We start from the raw sequence: 22,941 nt of genomic DNA, 5'->3' as shown, positions 1-22,941 counted from the left end.
AATTGTAAATTTCCAATTTCAGTTCAAATTCACACAAATGTTCTGACGCTTATTTATCTTTTCATTCTTCTTCGCTCTCTTTAAAAATTTTGTTATTTGTGTTAGCGCGCGCGTTCGTGTGAATTCTATTTTTGAAGGTTTTTGAACGACGCGCGCGCAACATACTTAGCGAACGTAAGCTCGAGCGTCCGCCTCTAAGGAAAAAGCTCTGATGAAGGGGTTATCCCTAAAACGCTTGACTATCTTAACAGTGATTAAACACGAACATATTTCTCGTCATATATATCTCACTCGCCATTTTCCATCATTTAATCTACTTAAGCCCTTTGCGAGTTGATTGATTTTGTGACCGTTAGCTGCGCCTGCGCTACTTCCGCACCTCCGCGCATGACGTCTACATTTCGTCCATTATTGCGTGACGCCACACGCTAGGCTGTTTCCCATGGAAACCGCGAAAACAAAAACAGACCAAAGAAAACCTAGAAAGAAAAACGAGACTTTAAAGCAAACATGGACAAGAATTCAGTAGACTTCTTGCACTCTCTGAGTGGTGAGAGTTACGCCTTCATACATTTCACCTTTTTTTTTCCTTTGTTTGAACGTTGAATATTTGATGGCTGTTTTTCGCTTTTTTTTTTCTTGATCAGGAATTCCAAGTGAAGATGTTTTTGAAAAGCTTTTGAGCGATCCAATGTTTGTGGACTACTTTAACGCGTTTCTCTCCCTTCCGGTACATGTTAACTGTGTTAGATACTTTAAGACACCATAATAGAGTGCGTATTTAGTAGAGCGGTCGTTAAGCTCAAACATTTGAGAATACTAATGTGTTTAACTTCAATACTGTGTACATTCGGCTTCAGTAACAGGTTGCTATAACGCGTGCAGCATGCTTAAAGATAGAAAGGGTTTGAAACAGTGGCGCCATTCTTTGGAACAGTCTTCCTTGTGACTTTAGGGAAGCAGAGTCCCCGAGGCAGTTTAAACGCCTACTCAAAAGAGATGTATAAGGCAGGGCATTCGTGAAAAGCAGCTTTTTTATTTGATTATTTTTTATTATACTAGATATTAGGAGTTTTAGCTGACGAATTTTTGACCGTGTTGAACCAAAGATTATGTGTATAAGGCTAAAATGCTCTGAAAAGTGTCAAATTTGTTTTGACACTTTTCAGAGCATTTTAGCCTTATATACAACTTTTCGGCAGTGTCACGCATCGTATGAGTTTTTTGCTCATTCCTACTAAAGATTATGTATGTATGTTTGTAAATACGTTCTGTGATTGATTAAAAATATTACACCACCTACTCAACCAATCAGATGTAAAATCAAGACATGGTCACCTGGGGATTCCTGCCCTTGACGCCAGTTTTGTGTATTTGCTCCGAGTTTTCGATGGTGTAATTTGACCAAATATAATTTAGGTCCAAACGGTGGCATCTCCCACCCTTTCTTAAGGCTATTGTTTTTTTGTTGTTTTTTTTCATCCGACCAACAGGTGTTTGGCAAGAAATTACACTACAACCGAGCAGATGATAAATTCAATATTGACCCTCCCCCTCCGCGAACATGTTATGTAAGTAATGCCAGACAATAATTGCTTGTAAACGTATTTAAAACTTGTTCCAAATATCTCCAAACGTTGCCTTAATTTTGGTTTAAAAATAAGCCTTGCGGAAACGTCGGTTTTAATTAGCAACATAAAATGACTTGCAAAGCTGACTACATCTGAATTCTCGATCAAGTCGATTTATCATTTGTTTTGTAATATTGTTTGATTTGAATTGACTCTGAAGTCTGTAACTTTTTGGAATGAACGTCACGTTTGATCTGATTGTTCTATCTGGTGCAATTCCTCAGAAACTTTGACTTATTCCGCACCTTTTGTCCCTGAAGTTAGAAGTCTTAAAGCCCTGTCCAAACGGGATATGTTTGGAGACCAAACACGATCAAACATCATTGTCTAGTGTTCAAACATGTTGATATTGTCCTGATCGCCGTCCAAATGAACAAAATGTTTTACAAGGTGTGATCAAAAGTTTTTCGACGTTCAATTTTATCGAACAAGATGAAACAAGGTGTCCAAACGGGAAAATTTTTGGTCACCAAACAACGTTTGATCTTAGCTTATTTGATCGCCAAATATTTCCCGTTTGGACAGCGCATGTAAGCAAAAATTAAACTGTAATTCTCTTCTCTTCATTTCTAGCATGTTTTGCCTAATCGAGTGAAAAAGTGGGTTAGAAGAGAAAGGATGCGGTTTTTTTGGAAAACAGATCTTTTCCTTGAGTATAAGTTATGTGTCCAACTTCATAGTGCAGCAGATTCTTCAAGTAAGAACTGATTAATCTTGCACCGCGTGATTGGTTTAGACATGTCACGTAATGCAGCCAAAGCTGGGGAACATCAGATGCTCCCCAGGATCTTGTAATGATTTGACGGGTTTGAGAATTGGGTGGAAATATCAAAATTAAAAGCTCACGAAGGTTCTTGCTATTTCACTTTATCTAGAACAGCGATTATTTACTAGGCATAAGAGGTACGCTTATTGTTTCTTGAAATGCTAACACCGCAGAGTGACATTGCTGTAAATCTTTAGCTTAAAATCTGGAGTATGAGACAGTTCTCATTCTCAAACAACATTTACTAACTGACTGTTAAGTTTTCAATCTCATATGGATAGAACCTTGACCGCAGACAAGTCTCGTGTCAGTGATATTTTAATTACCTGCATCTGGACTGAGGCCGAAACAACAGATAAAAGCACACTTGTATAGCTGTGTTGGCGTCGCTATAACTTTTGATATCTACTTTCTGTCTGCTAAGCCAACAGAGGCCAAATTTCCACCCTCCCTCTCATGTTGAGACCAGAAATCGCAAGATGGCCACGTTGCCAGAAAGGCCAAACCCCCAAGAAACAATTGTGTGGAATCCAGTTTTGTTTTCAGTTTCTAGCTCTGACAAGATGTACCAAATCCTGTGCTGTGATTGGCTACCCGATCGGGCAAGATGGTGCTATCTCGTGCGCTCGGGATTACGTGCTGCTTGCGTCCCGCACGAATTTGTTTTTCTTTATCCCATATAATTAATAAGTCCGCAGTCTTTAATTGACGAAGGTTGTTCGGTCAAGATGCCTGTTTATGGACCTCGACTCCATCTTAGTCCATGATAAACACGCAAAAAAAAAGGAAGTTGGCCTTTAGTCAGCCACCTTGACCGAAAAAGCTTTCGTCAATGACCCATAAATAATTGTTTTATTGACATTTTAGGTTCATCAGTGGACTTACATGAAGCCAGATCCTTTCTAGGCACACTTGAGGACATGTGCAAATTTCAGATTTTCCTTCGAGGTACTGCGGGACGCAAAATCCTGTTGTATTGGATAGATGCCGAACGATACCGTTGTGTAACCAAGAAAGAGCATAGGAGATTCGCATACCGAGAAATTCAGGCCAAATACTTACAGAGCGGATCTCCCAGGGAACTGCCGGAGAGTTTAAAATTCGTGAACATTTGCGGCCCAACAACGTCCTTCAAGTTCTCGAAGAGAGGAACAGAACGAATGCATTCCTCGGGGCTCTCGATATTCTCAGAGAACATTTTCATCCCAGGGCAGAAGATGGCTTTACAGCGGCTAAGCAGTTACTGGCTGCCCAAGTTCATTCAGCATAAGAAAATTATCAGAAAACTCATCGCCGAAAAACGAGGAGCTCAATTGGAGTTCAGTACGGAAACTAGACGTATTTCACCGGTTCCAGAGCTAGGGGAGGACAATCCAGTTTCCAGAACCAGTTCTGAGCAAGAAATGGATGATTTCATGGAAGCTCAGTGCGTGTCGTCCACGGAGAGCGTGGCTGATGAAGAAATCCGCGCGCAGAAACTCGAAGAATGGAAAAGGTGGTTCTGGGAAGGAATAGACAGTCGCGCCGGAAGTGAAACCAAGATTGAACCGCCAGATGATATGCCGCTGGAACTACGGCAGCTAGGCGGGGTAAGTACTGGGAACTACTCAAATTTTAAAATGTGTCCAATTAATATCGAGCTCGTTGACGTTACCACTTAAAAAGCTGTTTGATTAAACATGGTTTACCACTTATTCTTTATTGTCTTATTTATTATTTATCTGTTTGTATAATTTTGCAACACGGGCCGTCAAGATTAGTTCCTGGCCAGAAAATTGCTTAATTTCTCAAAATATTGAAAGACCTTTTCTTTTTCACGTTCATGTCTGGCGGACAATTTAGTTTAATTTTTTCGTGGACGGCCTGAAAAGCGCACATAGATACTTGAATCTGGCACGCACGCTGGTTTATCAAGGAAAGATGAACTAATTTATCAGTAGAGTTTAAACCAGTTTGTTATAATAAAAAAGAAGCGACTTTTTAAACATTTAGCTACAAAAAATTGCAAGCCGTTACCTCGTTCAGTTTACGAAATGCCATTCTTCAAAGAACTGAGGCCTAGCCTTAAAACTCAGAGTGACTCCATCAGTGCTAAACTCTTTGTTTAGCTTGTAGCATATTTTTATGTTACCTTTCTTTTTAATGAAGTATTGTTTTTTTCTTTTATTTATAGAATATTCATACTGTTTTCTTTTTTAACTTGATAATGACGTCCGAGAACGTCGAAACGTCGTGTATTTTTTAACCGTTTTAAAAATTTCTTAAATGTTTTTAAGAAAAGTTTTTTCGCAGTTTTTTTATAACTAAATATTATAATAAACACCATTGAAATAGCTTGTTCGGTCCTTGCTTGGAAAAAATCTACCATTTCGTAGTTATGCAAGCTGTAGGGAGATAATTTGACCACACAGACCTACAAGTTCAATACATGTAATCGTGACTTTCGTGTTAACCTGCTGCTTCAGATAAGAGAAGAAGATGACACCACATCAGCGCCACCATCGAGCCCAGTCCTCTCCGAGAAAGAGGGCGGTTCCCTGAACGCCATATCGGAGGGAGAAGAAGATGAACATTTTTCAGGCGATACAGATGCCGAAAGTCTGGAAGAGACTAAAAGTAAATCTTTTTCTCACCCTGCAAGACATCGTCTCGTCACACCAAAGGAGAGGTCCAGCTCTGAGCCAGCGCTGCCCACTGACTTGGATTGGGGCACAAGATTAACTAAAGTGGAAACGACTGCAAGTAAGCCTCGCTTCTATGCACACGTTCTATTGGATACTCAATCAATAGAGACCAGGGGGGTGAAACGCGCAGTCCACTCTTGGTCCAATGTGTGATGCGGAGAAGGACTGGCACGAGCGCTCCTTCCCTCGTTCGGTGCGATTAATAATAGGGAGTTTACGAAACCACGACGGCAACGGCAACGGGAACGTTACTGATGAGTAGAGCAATGGCTGTGCACGCGCGTTATAATTTTTGGTACATCTCTTTGCCGCCCTTTGCAAGACAACAACGTGAAATGACCAAAATTTTGCGTTGTCTGGAGAACGTGAACCACGACAGCTAATTTTTTAAATTTTTATGTCAAATTTATCGCTGTGTCCCGGATTTAGTTTTGCGATAACTTTGACAGTGATAAACAAAGTAAATGACTTTAGAGTATCGCGAGATTCGCAGGCAAAATATAAATCCATTTTTTAATCGACGTTGTCCTCGGCGTCGCCGTCGTGGTTTCGTAAACTCCCTAATGGCTGCCAAAAATCTCTATCTTTCTCCGCCCTGATAGAGACCTTGGCATATACGACGGCGCGCGAGGAGAACACCTATTATGAAATGTATTTCAATCTTACTTCAGAATTTCGCGGCTATCTACATCTATTCAGTTTGTCTGGCGGTATAAAACCTTGCCCCTGTTCAATATGCTACGAATGAGTTCAGTTCCAAACAGAAACACAAAAAATTAGCCGTGGTCGTTCATTTCTCAAAAAAAGCTTGTAAACTGGTCATTTCACGTTGTTCATTTGCATAGGAGGGCTAGGAAATGTGCAAAAGTACTTAGTAATGATAATGAAGTGTTACAATAAATAAAGGATTAAAAAGGTTGAAAATAAATCTAAAATGCGTTTTACAAATTTAAAAAGGGTAAAATGATAAAAAGGTGAAACTATATTGCTAATTTATACTTAAAACGTAACCTATTGATAAAGCTATTTTGAAAATGTTCAGTGTTTATTTGAGGAAGCTGGGTGCTCTTAGATTTTAGCCTCGTTGATGATTCTTTTACTCTTATTCTTTTACTTTTAATGCACCCGCGGATCCATTCTTCTGCTCATGGAGTCTTTTTTTCAGCGGCATTCTCGTTGCTGCCGCTATCGTGTTTTACGTACGGTCCTCCAAAGTCTCCATTCTGGCTGAGGAAGACTGCGTGACGAGCTGCAGTTATGCCACTAAATTGCAACAAATTAAATTAGCTTGAGAATATATTATTCAATTTAAACGATAATTTTTTTTTTCTCTTATATTAACAAAACCAAAACCCAAATCAGAGGAAAGTGATTCATCAGAAGCCGAGAAAGCTTTCGATCCTCCCAGGGTCCATCCTCCCTTCGCGCAAATCCCAGCATCAGCACCGACGAAACTTAAGACCCTGTACGAGGCATTAGCCTCACATCAGAGCATTATTAGTGAAGAACAAGACGAGGAGCTTTATGGATCATCGTCTGGGAGCCCCTCCCCAAGAAGTTTGTTATCAGGTGGGTAAAGAAGGTCTCTTAATTTTTCAATAGATTTGATCAAAAGCATGGCGGCGTTTAGAATTTAAAACTGCTCTTTTTTTATTCAATTCTGTATTTAAATGTCTCTCAGTTTTATGTTGAGATACGAGCACAAACCTAGACAGGCCATGTTAATTGTGGAGATATCGCTCGAGATTTTTCGCTTAAAGCCGCGACACTTCTGAGTCTAATTTGGAAAACCATGCCATCTCGTTTAAATTGAAACAAGTTTGAGACAGGAACAACGCATTGAACACTGCACTGTTTTAGAATTTTAAAAAGATTGCTCCTGTAAAACGGTTGTATCTGATACATTTCCACATAATAATAAGCTTATATGAAAGCATCGTGTCGCGCTCTCCAACAGAAGAAGAAAGTCGGTGGAACATCAGTGAAGGAACAAGTGCCCTTTTCAGCAAATCTTGGTTAAATCACATGACTAGCTTCCGATATCCCTTTTCTAATCACTTCGAAAATTGGGTCACGCCTCTATATCACGTGTACTGGGTTGCTTAGCAACGTTGACGTTACGTGACCGAGACCGTGCACAGGCTCGGTTGATTAGTGCTAGTCCAATTTGAAGCTCTAATTTTGTTCTGTTTTGATTTTTAGCATCACCTCCACCAACTGTTATTATGGCTTTGAGACGAGCGTCTGCCTCCCATGTGATCCCACTTGAAGACATTGCACACGAAATAACATCGGTTATTTGTGAGCCCCGTGCTGTATTTCCTAGCCAATCGTCTCACTGGGAACAGTTTGTCCTCCCCGTGAGTGACAATGGTAAGAGACTATTTCCTAGGTCCTCTCTTTTATTGCTTTCTTTCATTTACTTGATTTGTCATTACCTGTAGCTCTATTCGTGTTTGTTTGTTTGTTTGTTTGTTGTTTTTCCTCTTTATCTCTATTTCTGTATTGGTATTTTATATCTCGTGTCTTTTATCTCCTCTTTTCTCCTATTCAACATCATTAGCTATTGGTGGTGTTGTGATCATGTTATTTTTAAGTATTCTATTGCTTATGAAGATTGTTGTTGCTTTTCTTGTTTAAGCACGGAAAATTAGCTTTCAGACAAAATTCCAAGAGCATGATGATATGGGTGGGACACAGTCAGTTACATTTTATAGAGTGTCACAAATATTTCTAATTCATAGCTTGTTATCAGCACAAGTGAGTGTTTTGTACACCTGAAACAAAACCAGGAAATACCCTCTGATAATGTGGTTTTCGTTTGTTTTGTTTTGCTTTGTTTCGTTTTTGTTTCTGTTTTTGTTTCTGGAAGTAATTCTCTTCACGCTTCTTTTTACCTAATTCTATAATTTGTTTCCAAAACTTCGAGTACCCTTTTCTAGACCATCCTGACCATAAGCTACCACAGGAGTCCTGTTTAACTGAATCAGGAGCAACTCTGAACTTACTCCACTGGTCCAAGCGCTGATTGCAACAGTTTTTCGTCAAGATTTTCTCTGTTCAGATTGGTCATTAAGTTGTTCGCGTTTGTTACCATTGGCCAGGAATTGTGAAAGCTATTTAAAATGCTTTTTCTGTTATCTTGGCATGACGTAGCTGGCAAGATATCAATCTCATCACAGGCTACAACCTGCCAATAAAGCGTACACAGAGTAAGAGAAAGAAATCGATATTACAAAACGCTAATTTTTTTCCTGTTTTCGATTTCGTCTATGCAGACATAACCACTGAAGTAGTAGCGTTGACTTCAGATAAACTGGCCGGCGGTCCTCTCCGGGAGTACTTAGAGAAAACACAGGAACATGTGGCGCTTAGGAGCCTTCAATTCTGGGAAGATGCTCAGCGGTATCTCTCACCTCCAGATTATTTTAGCAGCTACAGCAAATATCACTCGGCCAAGACACTTGTTGCTACCTATATCGCCCCAGACTCCCCACGGGAAATGGCCATGAGCCCGCAGGTTAGAGCTGATTTAATGCGGCTTCTCCCAGAAGAACGTGGAGACCATTTGTTATCTACCGTGGTAAAAACATCCATACAGGTAAACGGTTATAGACAAGCGTAGAAGCCCGACAGTAATGATCCCACTGAGAAATATGGATCACTCAGGCAAGAACAAAAACGATGACACTATACACAGAAAAATTAAAAATTAATCAGAAAATTAAGTATAGGTAATCATACGGTTTTTCTCGTTCAATTTGGAATTAATTTGCACGAGTTTTTCAAAAAGCAGAAATTGCACTCGCAGAAGCGGCTCGTGCAATTTCTGCTTTTTGAAAAACTCACAAGTGCAAATTAATTCCAAATTAAACGAGAAAAACCGTATGATTACCTATTAATAACATGAACATGAAAGAAATCGCGTGGAGGAAGTGCCGGAAGATCTTTCTTAAAGGCATTTTTTTCTCATTCGAGAAAACTTTTTTCAAAGTTTCCGCACAAAATATTCGTCATTATTTTACGTGATATCATTGCCCTAGAAAATTTCCTATTGTCTTTCAGCCAATCATAATCCAGAATTACGATGTGCAATTTGCACTGGTGTTACACTTTTTGCACTGGTGTTACACTTGAACTGCACTGCTCTCAGCCAATCAGAATTGAGTAATTTTTTCACGTGTATTATTATTGTTATAATATCAACATTTGAAACTCTAAATCAATAGGCCATTTCCAAGTTACCTTGCACCTCTGTTTCAAACCGAGTCTTCGTGCAAAACCTTTCATACGAAAATGAGTGATTTGCACGAAAATGTACTTGTAGGCGGAACTCATTTTCACATGAATTCTGTCCACCTTTTTTACAGTTTGAAAGGGTAATTAATTCACATAAAATCTTGAAATATTTCTAATCCCGTTCGTTTCCTCTTCAATACAAAACGCTGCTTCCGTGCTTTATAAAAATAGCCTGGTCTAATCAATATTTCCGATCAATTTCATCGAGTAGCGTGTGATATTCTTGACCCATTCTTGACAATCTTTCAACCATATACATTAGAACGATTAAAGAAGCATTCAGTGGGAAATAACAACAGTGGACCACTTGTTTTCCCTCTTTCCTTTTAACAGGCAGTGGCTTTACCCTGGTCTGAATTTACTCGTTCTGATGAGGACCATTTTGTCAATTGTGTGGTAAGGTTTGGGTTTGCATCTCTACGCTTCACGATTGACTAAAAAACTCTTCATCCAATCAGAAGTAAAACCAAAACCAAACGCGACTTGCTCGCGCACGATTTCCCGCCCTTTACGTCAGCTACATGTAATCACTTCGAGTTTTGATTGATTCACTGGGCTGTCTGTGTCCTCTGCGATTGGTTAGAGAGCGGATTACTTTGGTTTTGGTTTTACGCCACTCAATATTGAAAACCGCTCTAAACTAAACCAAACGTTTAATTGAGATTTGGCAAGTATGGGGTGGATGCTATCTAAATTGCACTTTTTTTCTGTTGATTAACCCTACCATGCATATAAACAAAACTAGTTTACCTTAACATCTAACCCAATTTTAAGTCAAGGTGGATAGAGTTTATATCATTTTTAGAATTAGAACTCAAAAAGAAAAAAAAAATCATTTTCTTTAACTTTAAAACAATACCTGTACAACGCGCTCTAAGTGCCAGAAAACGTATTTTTTACCTATGTAAACCCAGAAAAAATGTTTTGCTAGGTGTATAAGAAGTCAACCCGCCTCGATACACCCGTCGATACGCGATTCGAGTTTCGTGACAATCGTCAAACGGGCGACAAAAAGAAAAACAGAAACTGAAACTTGTGAGGCCATCTCACTGATTTATCTCGTCCTGAGCACAAAAAGGTGACGGCCGATGCATCACCGAAGCGCTCTTTCCTGCTGATTCCAGCGCTATAAAAATGGCAGGAAAACAGTACTGAAGGACTTGCAAGTATTTTTTCTGTTATTTTCTTAAACAGTGTATTCGAAGGAAGAGCACGAAAAAACAGGATATCAAAGATGATAAGAAAACTGAAAGTCCCATCCCTGTTCCAACGTGGCGGGCGTTTAGACTTGCTGTAGGACTTGGCTTGTCTGGTTAGAGTAAATTGCACTTTTTCTTTTCCAATTTAAGGAGACATTCTTTTCGTGTTAAGCCTGATTTCTGAGACTCAAACACCCTGGGTAGCAGAGGTTTTGCCTGGCTCATACGGTGGGTTGCTTCGGTTCATGAGGGACGCCAAGAGTGGCGAAACCGGAAACATGAAAAGCCTCTGGCTCCCAATGAAAGGTTTAAAATGTGTCTAAATCATAGGAAAGCCGACTCTGTGGAGGCTTCACTTTAAAGAATGGTACTCTAGAACCGTCCACCAACGCGCCGTTCATGTGGCTTGCGCCGAATTCTTTAAAGCTCAGTGCAGATCTTCAGAATTCGTTTTTATTTGCAGACTGCGAAGTACACCTGTCTTACTGTTACTGTTATAAAACTGTGTCGAGAAAATACCTGGGGACTGCGCTCTTTAAACGCTGAAATGCAGTCTAGTTTCCTTACTACCTCACTGGACTCACAGTAGCCTAAATACTACTATGAGTGGTGGAGTGGTGTCACCGCATGGCACTTGTCTCAGCCCCGCCCCACGCTTTCTATTAAGCGTGGTAAAGGTAAAGGTAAAATCTTTTTTTAGACACGGTATTTCCTTCAGGACTATATCCCTTGTATCCTTATTCCGGCCCGGAAAAATGCGAAAATGACATAATATCTCTTTTTCTCTCTTTTCAGGATTTTCCTTAGGTCAAGACGACGAAGACAAAGATGAACGAGAGGCGTACGAAGACAACATTAAGATTCCGAGCTTGAAAGAGAAAGAACAGGAGAGCCTTGATCTGCGCGGAAGGCGCGCCTCTCATTTTTACGGTCACCTGACCAAACGAGGCGATGACTCGTTAGATGGAAATAAGGGGAATATGGGAACAAGAATTAGGCCCCCAAAACCACGGTGAGCTAGCCTGTTTCAGGCTCTCGGTCAGTGGGGACGATCGCAAAAGCGGGTGGGGTGAGCAAAAGAATCCGAAGTCCAGCCCTCTGTTTGACCCCGCTCGTTTATCTTTCGCCAGTCTGCGTTTTTGATCGTCCCCACTGACCGAGAGCCTGGAGCAGGCTGAAGGTGAGCCAGCAACAGTTGATTACAGAAGACAATTCACTAGCTCGAATCCAGATCTCCCACGGCCTAACAGAGTGATATTTGGGTACGAGCTTAGGCAAATCACTGCTCAGTTACTATGGCCTGTACACTAGATGCTCCCAGAACACTAGGCTAAAGATATGGAGGGAAGTATTGAAGGAAGAGCAGATTATAATCATGATCAGAACTAGACAAGTCTGCTTGACTTTTTCACTTTAGCGTCATAACCTTGTGCGTGTTCAATTCAGTGTAACCTTTATTTTATACTTTCAGAGCACTTGTACAGTAATTTTTAATAAAACGAGAGCAGTATTTTCAGGTTTCCAGCCCTGCCCCTTAAACTACCCGTTAGGCATTTGCATGAAAGACTGTATAGCAAAACCTGAGTGCTTTTAGTTTATGACCTAAAATGCAGGTAATTGATAATTCTTGTCGTTAGTAATGTCCTCTAAATAAACTTCAGATTGGCAGGGCATCAGATAAAATCTCTTCCCCCCCCCCCTCTCCCCCCCCCGCCACAAAACAAACAAGAATGATTTCCGAGCGCTATAATTATCACTTTTAACCAAACTGACAAAAACAAGAAACCTTCCGGCCCGACGTTTTTAAAGCTTATCAGCAATCCGTTTTAATCTTCTCCGTTTCTGCCCATTTATGCGTTTTTTTAGCTTTTCTGTGTTCCTGATGAGTTTTAAAACCGTTATTGTGATATTACAGTTAGTTCTGTGACCAGTTCATCACTAGAGGAACATGACCTAGCCCCTTTAACCCTACCGCGTTTTTCTTTCAGAGGCTTTAACGATGTCCTACACGATGCACTTCATCTTCAGTGGTTTAAGCAATTCCTATCCGAGAAGAACTCTGAAGCTCCTTTGCTGTTCTGGCAGGCGGTTGAAAGTATGAAGACCAACTGCAAGGATGGTAAATCCCGGCAAGCCAGGGCAATGATTATCACTAGGAAGTATTTCATCAATATTCCTTCACCAGCAGGTGAGTGTTTAGTCTCTTTCAAGGTAGAACAGTTTATGGTGAGTAATTTTATTCTCTGTACGAATTGCGTTCCTATACTACAGCTTGTTATATAGTTCAACAGAAATCCCGCCTGCGGTAACAAAAATATGATTAATCGTAATCACAAAATTTGACTCCCTGATAAAGGAATTTAACTCCAATAGCATTTTGTATGATGAAAACAAGGGCAAAATGGAAACAAGCAAAAACATAACTTGTTATTTGATGAACCACTGAAAATCCTGTAAAATATTAACTTTCTGAAATACCCAAACAAGAAAGAGCTGTTGATAATTTTATGAATTGCATATAGAGCGATTTTCATTTCAGCGTCGAAAAGTAATTGGGTTCACACTTACCGTATTTTCTCGATTAAACGCCTCCGGCACATATTTTAAACTTGACTCGCGGATCAGGCGTTTATTGACTTCTGCAGTTTATTCGAGCCTGCAGTTTATTAGAGTTTTTATTCCTCATTGACAGAGCTTTGAAATATTTTATAATTATACCTAGAGCTTACTATAACTCGATAAATTCCTGAAGGGTCTTATTTACGAATCTACTTGGGATACCCGGCGTTTAATCGAGAAAATACGGTACTATGAAACTCGCGCCACTTTTTCATCTAATCAAAAGTAAAACCATAACCAATCGTGACTCGTTTGCACTCATTTTCCCGCGCTTCGCGTCAGCTACTTGTAAGTTATTTGACTTTTGATGGGTTCACTGTTTTGTCTGTGTACTTTTCGATTGGCTAGAGTGATTACTTTGGTTTTGGTCTTACGACGCCCAATTAAAAACCGCTTTACATAAAGAAAGGGTGAATAGTAATAGCGACGTTAAAATTTGCGTGTTTAGTGTTTCCTTTGATAAGCTGTATACTTTATTGAAACATAATGACGTGTTTCGTTGCGCAGCTGAATACTTACACTGCAAAGCTGAAATCATCAAAGACATTCCACTTCTGGAAAAGACCACCCCTCCATTGCTTGTCTCTGCCCAGGCCTGCGTAGCACGCTCCATGGAGGAAAACTGGTATGGAATAGTGATTGTTTTTTTAAATTTCAGTGTTTTCTTTGCCCATAAGGAAAAACATTTCAGATGAATATTGTATACGTGACGCAAACAAAACGAAAGATATCTTGAGATATTCCACAGTTTACAAAATTTCAGGTCTTATAATGCTAGCATGCATGGTTCAGTCCCAAGTCTACTGTTACTAATAAAGTGAGGTTGGATTTTAAATGCCATCAGAATTACTTCGAAGATTCCCACCTTGGCTAAGATCTCTCAGCAAACAATCTACGCTTGCGTGAAAATATTTGAAGGATAGTAAACACTTACATGCAGTAGCTTCCGTTTGGCTTTAAAAAACGGTGCACAAACATTTGGTCTAACACTATCTGTTCCTGGAAGCTCACGGTTTTCCTGTAGTATAGAGCAAGCCAAAGGTGTCAGAATGATGTTCACAATTGTAATTAAAATCAGGACTGCATCAGCTTTTTAGCGGGCCTTCTTCCAACCTCTTATGAAATAGAGTGTTCATTAAGCAAATTTCTTGAAACCAAGAGAAAATTTTATCTTGTTGGAACAGATCGTGTCAACGGACTGCATGAATGTTATTACTCCTTTCCCTTTCCTCAGGTCAAATCTATTTCTTATTAGTGTAAATCTACTAGCGTTCTATCACGAATGCTGTTCTCTGATTGGCTACGCTACTCACTATCTATTCTGTGATAGATAGTGAGAAGCGTAGCAGTGTGCCCTTGCTAACAAAATAACGGCCGCTTCTTGGTGATTTCGAAGTGTCTGGTAAGAGGATTTCGATAACGTTTTGAACGACTAGTAGATTTATACTAAAAACAATTAGATTATTCGCTTTCGATTTCAATGCTTGATAGTTGACTCGGGCTGCGCCCTCGTCAACTATCGCGCGATAGAAATCTCAAGCTCAGGATCTAACTGTTTCTTTGCCTTGAGCCACGATTAAGGTTACTTCAAACCTTCGCGGGAGTCCTCCGAAAAAAAATTCGTACGCGCGCTGTTTTCAAGGAAACCCCCACAAACTATATATCAACAAAAAGGTTATAAAATGTGAAATTCGATAAAATTATGTTTTGTTTTGGATTTTGCTTTCCAAAGGCGGCAGAGGCCGTCAACTCCAAAATGACTGACTGACGTTCCAGCGAATTTTATCGGGTATCAAATGCGATCGTTCATGCAAAATAACTGTGCAGTGTTAATCACAAAGCCTCAATCTCCCAAATCGTGTCAGCATTTTCTTTTATTTCTATTGGTTATCTTTTTATAGATCTGTCAAGTTCGACTATCGAAAAATTCGAATAACCTGTTGCATTAAAGGCCGCCACGAGGAAAATATTTAAAATAAAGGAATTCGCCGACACAGTTTTGTTCCATATCTATCAGTGAATGTTCTGACCAAATTTCGTGGAAAACCGTCAAATCTGCATCCCTATTAATTCATTTAAAGAGAAGGGATTCTCTCGAAAAACGAGTGCGAGTTTTCGCCTTCTAAAGATTTATAACACACGCCTTCACAGAGGAATGTGTCAACTTGAAAAGCCACGAGCCAATGAAATAACAAAACCACTAGCGTTCACAGTATGCAAACTTGTGCTTCGCGGACATTAATTTTCTTGACCAAAAAAAATCGCCCAATGTAGCCCCGCGAAGGTTTGAAGTAACCTTAATCTCAGCTTTTCAAGTATAAAGTGCCTGTAATGAGCTGTGTCTCTTGTTAGGTATTCTGAATATGTAGATACGTTCCCCGAGGATGAAAGTGAACGTGAGAACTTTTCAAAGTACGCCACAAGAAACACTCTGGCGGGTGTCTACAGGATGGCTGCCCATGGGAAAACGGTGAGCTTAGCTTAGATGACAGAGTGAGCGCGATCAGAATAGAACAAAACATTCATGGGTATACACAGCTGTTTCTACAAAGGTTGTCTCACAAGAGCGTACGCGTCGATGCTGATTGGTAGTACACATTACACCAGAGGAATTTCAAAACGGAGGTTTCACCCTGAAAACGCGTCAAATGTTTTCCGCCCATATTACGCAAGAGGAATTTAAAAACGCAACCGTCACCGGACCGGTCATTTTGGATTTGTGTTTGAGGAAAACTCGATCTGCGAAATCACATGATTATCGTGACGCCATTGTTTTCGAAAAACTCTGTTTTCAAAATGTTTTCCGTCCACACGAAAACTAAAAGCCGGTGTTTTCAAATTCTCTCCTGTTTGAAGACCGTTCAGTTTCGAAAAGCTCCGTTTTCGTGACGGATTAGTGTGAGCGGTAGGCCTAACCGTAGAAATAAAGCTGCGTTTTTAAATTTCTCCACCTTAATGTGGACGGGCCTTTCAGGTGGTAATAGTTTGGCTTTAGTTGACTGAGGTTCGTGGTGTTTCATTGTAAGGTGATGTACATTTTTCTGGAGAAGATCTTTGATCCCCAAAATTCGATATTCCATTTACAAACATTCAACGATATATTTTTAAACCGTGCTCAAACAATTTTTTAAAGTTAAGTTTTCTTTTTGTTGTTTAACTGTTTATTTGTTTCTCATTTCTTTGTGCCATTTTAGAAAGGTTTATGGGCAATGTTCGCTCACAACATAATGTGCTTCCAACGAGGGATCCACAATCCTGACTCAATGGGCGAGTTTAAACAATTCCTGATAAAGGAGCTCAAGGCAACTGTGGAACAAAGTAAGATTTTAGTCCAGTTTTAGCCTTCTCTCTGTGTCACGCCAGGCTTTAAACGAAGCGTTGCCAAAAATCATGTGCGAGTGTTTCACGTTCAAAAGTATTCAGTTTTCTTCCGCGAATTATTTCCGTCTGATTTTGTTGTATTAAATACATAGCTTTTTTAATTCTTGAACTTTTCTTTCAATGCCTATGTAATTGCAAAAAAAAAAAAAATCGGTTGGCACACTAGGATTCGAACCCGCGATCTTCGGATTACTGTATCTGAAATCTTACCACTCCTCCAACCTCCAACTCATGAATTATTCATAGCAGCTCACAGTTCACAGATTTACTATGACGGCTTTCGTTTGTTTCGCGCCTATAAAGGCTTCACTCTGAAAACGCATCAAGTCTTTTCCGTCCACACAGCGCCGGAGAAATTTGAAAACGCAACAACCACCGGTCATTTTGGATTTGTGTTTGAGAAAAACTCGGGCAGAGAAATCACATAATGGTCGTAACGCTCTCGTTTTTGAGAAGCTCCGCTTTCAAAATGTTTTCCGTCCACACTAAAAGGCAAAACCGGCGTTTTTGTGACTGATCAGTGTGGACAGTAGGCCCATCCTAGAAGCAAAGCTACGTTTTCCAATTTCTCCGGCGTAGAGTGGATGTGGACTTCAAAAAATGAACACAAAGATATGTTAATCAATCTCGAGTAAGTGTTAACAAATTCGAGCTCCGTTTTACAAGCTATCCATATTTTTTCGCAACTGTTTTGTGCAACGGAGTGGAAATGATTTTGAAACTTCTGAATTTTTACCCGTTAATCGTTTTCTCCTTACTTCGTTGCTCGTAACACTCCATGGCAGATACAAACCCAGATTAACTTCGCTCAGTCTTGGATCATGCGTTAAAGGCGAGCGATAAAATTTTATCTTCTCTAATTTGAAAGCTCAATATGTCACATACTTAATTAATTAAAACCCAACTTCTCGATCTGTTAACTTACCATATCAGTTCCCTTGTTACACTTTCTTTGCCCCAGATTTGCGACGTCATTCTGTACACCCCACACGGCGCATGATCAATAACCAGTTCGTGAACACTGACCGCTTGATCAGTGACCTGGAGTTCTGGATGGAAGTTGAACGCTTCAAAGACCAAGCTGACTGCGCCATCCAGAGCGCGAAGTCTGGGAACTACACGCTGGAAGACGAGAATTTACTTCTGGACAAAGCTAAGACCATCGTCAAGTGCTTCATAGACTCAGATGTCCCCCCTAGAGTTCAGGTTTGTTTAACAGTGGTATAGTAATGATCCCTTGAAGAAACTTGCCCGGTTGGGGACAAAAAAGAGTCGCGACAATTTTTCACAAAGAATTGTCTTGCCTTGCGCAACGGGCTACGTCATTCTGTACATGAATTAAGCAATAAAGCACTTTTTCCGTGTTTACATAGTTACATAGTTTCATCTAAACACGAGGGGGGGAGGGTCGGAGAATTCGAGACAGTAATGCAAACCCGAGACGCATCAGGCGATGGTTTCGAGGAAGACGTTAAAATGTGGTAAGAACATCAGTGACACATTCGGTAACCGCCTCGTGTGCCACGTTTTTGTTCTTATCACATTTTGACGTCATCTCTGATCTTTTACCGAACAGACGCGCAGGAACATGGAATTTATTTGTTAAGGGATATGTGGGATGAGCAGGGAGATTCTTGACTGCTTGAAACGTGAATGAGATATTTGCATTAAAACCATAATACCCAGCCTAAATACGGCCTTCATGTAGACCCCCGCCTTAAGACGAAAATTTGATCAACAAGTGCAAAATAGTTCCTCGAGTTATTAGAAAAAGAGCAGAACAGTAGTCCATCAACTCCAAAACGCATTCATCTTATTTTGGCGTTAAGTCACATCTATCGAAGCGGGGCGGTATGTATTTGGTTAGCTTCAATCTAACTATTGCAATAATTCTCCTTTTATACAGCAAAGCAAGATGCCCCGGCTACGCTAAAGAAAGTGACTTTGATTTTAATTTTCTCTTAGATCAACACGCCGAATGACCTGGCAGAGAACATTGTAGGTTTGGTTTCTAATGGGATCGTGGAAAGAGGCTTGTTTCATGAAGCCGCCTTGGCAGTCTTCACTCCTTTGATGTTTTTCTGGAAAAAGTGAGTCTTCCTTAGCTTCTCGCAAACTATATACTTCATTATTTTACAGTTTTTGCGAGATCAAAGTTTCGCGTTTTTTTCATTGTTTTTTTTCGAAAAGCGCGAAGTTTGATGGCCAACTAAAACATTGTAAACTAATGCAGCTTGATCCAAAAGAAAAAAATGATTTTTGAGATCCTTAGAAATGACTGTGTTTAAGCATCGTTAATCCCTTGGACAACATAATATATATTCTGATCAGGGCCAGTTCTTTAACAAGCTGAACGTTAATGCTTGTTGAAAAAGTTCTTCACTCCCACATATAAGTTAGCGTAGGATAGTTTGCCTCGTTTATTAAAGCGATTTTCTGTAATGAGTAATGACACCACAACCACATTAAATCACTCTGGCCAATCACAGAGGACACTGTCGCGCGATGCCAGCGCGAAGTTCGCGTTGCGCTCGAGTGATGCTTGCGTGACGCTCGGGTGAAGTTTGCGTGAGGCCCAGAAAAAACGTGTGGGAGTGAGTCACGATTGCTGTTGGTTTCTTCTCACTAGTCCAGTCCTGGAACTCCCTCTTTGCCGCTCATTTATAGGGTTATCCCCTATACAGAGCGGGGACGGGATCGAGAGTTCAGGACTGGGAAGGAACTCCCATTTAAAAAAGGACGAGGATGCTCGTCGCAAATTTTGAAAAAAATCCCTTAGAGGTAAAAGATCCTGTTTTGTGGGCGTGGCTTGAAATGTTTTTCACCTGTAACAGGTACCAATTCTAAAACAAGACATTATCTCCCGTCAGTACCCTAAAAGGTACCGCAGAAACATCTGTAACGGTTTCTTAAGTTAGAACTGAAATCTCGTTCTCCCGGGTTGTTTGCACGCGCAGTCGAAACTTCTTAGAACACCAAGCCAGTATAGGAGAACGATCTTTACTTTATTGTCTTTAATCCTAATCTTGTGGCCTCAGGGCGTTTTCATACGAATCGAAGCAAAGCGGTCAACTGAAATAATTGCATCAAGAAATCACTAAATATCGTTGCGTTTCTAATTAGAAAGTAATCACAATGATTATGCCATGTGCTCATGCTAACAGAGAGCCTTGAGAGCGGTTGAAATCTAAGTATAGCTCTCACTATAATCACAAATTTACGTAACAATGTAAATATCAACATAAGTGGATTGTAGCTTACCAACGTTCGCGGGTCTTGATTTTCCTGTGAGAATTTCGTTCTAACTTGTTTTGCGATCTTGAATAGAAGGGGTCTTAGCTTGAACTGAATTTGGGCTATGCATCAATCACGGTAACGTCAATCAAATGGGAAAATATTTCTCAACTTTACCGGAAGCGGTTACAGCATCTGTTATGGACCTTTTTAGCCTGAACACCATAAGAGGTACCAAAAGGGCGTTTTTAACCCCTACTCTCTTTTTGTATGGGAGTTACCCCCGGGGGTGGTGCAAATGTTTTAAGGCACTGATCACTAAGAGTAGTACTAGTGGTGCGAACTCCTTCCGGTACTGGAGTGAAAAACGCTCTTTAAGGTATCTGTAACCTAAGTTACGTGTTTAGAACTTGAATAACTTATGTCCACAACGAAAATTCCTGATGAAACTCCCTCGTCATTCTAAGCTATGTGCTGTTACTCTAGGTTCTCGGCAGAAAAGTTGTCTAAACCGCCGGATGAACCAAAGCCTGCTAGTCCAGTCAAAAGAAGTAGTTCAAAGAAACGAGTCATGTCTATGGTCGGTGGAATGCCTTACAGGAAACTTTACATGCCCCAAGGTGAGAAGAGAATTATAGGGGACGGGGCTCCCAGCTACCCCAGGGATTATTTCACCGTGGGCTGGGAGACAAGCGCTTGTCCTAGCAGAGCTCTAGGAAATAACAGTCGGTGCCCTTGATTTCCGCGGCTTGGTAATATTAGGAAATAATTTTTTCGCTAGTCCTCTCTAACCTACCAACATCACCGCTTGACAGCAAGACTGAATTGCTAAGTAAAGTTCACAGCCATTTCTTATTACACAATAAGTTGTGCGCGACACAGAGAATGGGAGACATTCTCAGTCCTCCTTAGGAAAAAAGATGGCGACTGGTACATTTACCCATAATATTCTTAGCGCACGAAAACTTAAACAAATCTCATAAAAGCGTACAGAAAAGTTATAAAATCATCATCAAACCTAGCCAGGACCTAGCATACAAATGTTTCAAAAATACCGGTATGGCTTTCCTTGTACTTTATGAGCCGTGTAAGGTTCGCGTAGTATTGTGGTAAAATGTACAGCCGCCAGTTTTTTCCTACTGAGGATTCGCTTACTCGTGCCATAAAATTCTAATTATTACCCCCATGCAGGGCTTGCATTTATTCTAAAGGCTTTTTAGATGGACATATGTCCAGGAGCCGGGGCTCGTCGACACTGGGTACTCATACGCCGCCGACCTACCTGCGACGTAGTCGCCGGTTGCAACTGACAATGTTAGGCGATCTGTTTCAGTGGGTCCCCGGCGCATCTGCGATGGATCGCCGACGTACTCAAATTTCTGAAATTTGCGCGAAATGCAAATCGAATTGGCGCAATTTTCAACCATTCCACCTGTAAATATGAATCGAGTCGACTTACTGGAGTACGTTACGTCCACAGATGATGTTCACATAAAATATTTTCATTGCCGACAACCACCGACAACCACCGGCTTGCCTGCGAAGTTGAACTCAGCTCAACTTCGCAGACAAGCCGGCGGTCAATGCCTGGGACAGATTATGATTCGGCGATAAATGTTCACATATCGTGTCCCAGGTATGTCGGCGGCATATGAGAACCAGGCTTTATCGGAAGGGACTTAAGGTTTCAAATACGTTTGCTTTTGGAACCGGCGTTCAACCGACAAATACAGCACAATCCCATGGGTTTACCTCACGGGGGAAAGGAGGGGTGGGGTGGGTGGGGTGGGTGGCCCTTGTGGAGAGGTTGGACCGTATTTGGTGGAATTATTTTCGGGAGAGTTTATTTACCGGCGAGCTCATCTTCAGTACGGCTTATTATCCTTCCTTTTCTTCCGTTGTAGAAGACGAAATGCTCTGGTCGTTCTCCCTCAGTCATGGTCTTCGCCTCACGATACCTCTAAGGTTCATGATAGCCAAGCGTGTTGCTACACGCCATTCGGAGCATCGGTCATCTGCCACTTCAATGCCTCGACCTGCGCAGTAATGAAGATGTCATCATTGACCAGGTTATCCTGTAAATATCGTCCAGATTTTACATGTCTTTAAAAAACATTGTGCGTTTGTTGCTATCCGGCGGTAACGTCGCTTTCGTATTGGAAGCTACTCTATGAGTTAATATAGAAATAAAACATTTCTGATACGAAACTGCAGCTATCTACGATTGTATCAACTTTATTTCTCGCTACATGCTTAGTATTGTTATCTTTGCCACCTTACCCTAAACTGTTTGGAAGATTCTTTTCTTCATGTCAGTACACGAAGGATACTCGTCTCCAGAGCCACCAGTCTATCTCAGCCGGCGGGGCCTTGGCACGAGAAAAAGGTGACTCCGTAGACACATGGTTTGGTTGGCTAGATTCTTGGCGTTAGAGTTTCTCTAATTCAACTGTGGTTTCCTTTCCGAGTACATCCAATAGTTGACACCCACCTAAAACCTTTAGATGGCAGCACTAACAGATTTTCAGGAAGTTTAAAACTGGCTTGCTGGGGAAAGTTCAGTGGACCCCCATAATGAAACATGAATTCCACTTCGGCCAAAATTTTATTTCTGTTCAAAATTTTGTTAAAATCTGTTAAGGTTTGTAGTTGCTCTCAGAATCGAACGGTTTTCGCTAGAGATCAACGGGTGAACATTTTAGGAATGAAATCTGCGCTGAATTAGGACTAGATAGCAGCTTATGTCGCAATGTCAACATCGCCATAAAAGCACAAGGAAAAGATCAGGTGATTTCCTTGTCGTTATGTTCATGCTGTTATGTTGCTCCTATGCCATTATGTCAGGATGTTCACAGTACTGCAAACACAACGACCTTCTTATGTCGTTGTTTATGTGGTTATGTCGCTATTGTGAACTAGGCCTTAGTGAAAATCCTAGTCTAAGAATCTAGCCAATCAAATCGTGTCTCCAGTGCTACCTTTTCCTCGTGCCAAGGCCTCGCCAGCGAAGAGTGACACGGCTTCTCTTCTACAGTATTCTTCAGTGTTGAGCAAAGAACGCCAAGCCGCCTGGCACCCACAAAACCGCGGAAATACTTATGGTATAATTGAATATTGCCAATGACATC

General features: G+C 40.7%; 1 protein-coding gene across 1 annotated transcript; it reads left to right on the top strand.

The window, feature by feature from the left end:
• The first annotated feature begins 17 nt into the window (after positions 1-17).
• LOC145465073 (uncharacterized) lies at positions 18-22,433 on the top strand. The gene is made up of 19 exons (XM_081448867.1): positions 18-550; positions 648-730; positions 1,494-1,571; positions 3,252-4,046; positions 4,863-5,139; positions 7,284-7,454; positions 7,826-7,841; positions 8,238-8,682; positions 9,714-9,776; positions 10,575-10,692; positions 11,375-11,591; positions 12,478-12,767; positions 13,706-13,823; positions 15,551-15,668; positions 16,393-16,516; positions 17,541-17,785; positions 18,545-18,669; positions 20,300-20,433; positions 21,718-22,433. Exons 1-19 carry the CDS (start codon positions 511-513, stop codon positions 21,858-21,860), a joined length of 3,600 nt encoding a protein of 1,199 aa, XP_081304993.1. The 5' UTR covers positions 18-510; the 3' UTR covers positions 21,861-22,433.
• The last annotated feature ends 508 nt before the right edge of the window (positions 22,434-22,941 follow it).

The sequence above is a fragment of the Orbicella franksi genome, chromosome 13 (genome assembly GCF_964199315.1).
Source record: "Orbicella franksi chromosome 13, jaOrbFran1.1, whole genome shotgun sequence".
In the NCBI taxonomy this organism is placed as follows: domain Eukaryota; kingdom Metazoa; phylum Cnidaria; class Anthozoa; order Scleractinia; family Merulinidae; genus Orbicella; species Orbicella franksi.
The sequence above is the reverse complement of the archived record's forward strand: the minus strand, read 5'-3'. Positions and strand labels throughout refer to the sequence as shown.

Bases quoted from the DNA above. Each gene is read 5' to 3' on its own strand.
- LOC145465073 (XM_081448867.1), top strand. From the start codon at position 511: ATGGACAAGAATTCAGTAGACTTCTTGCACTCTCTGAGTG. The intron at 8,683-9,713 runs GTAAACGGTTAT...TCCTTTTAACAG, and splicing joins TGGTAAAAACATCCATACAG to GCAGTGGCTTTACCCTGGTC. The intron at 12,768-13,705 runs GTGAGTGTTTAG...TTCGTTGCGCAG, and splicing joins CAATATTCCTTCACCAGCAG to CTGAATACTTACACTGCAAA.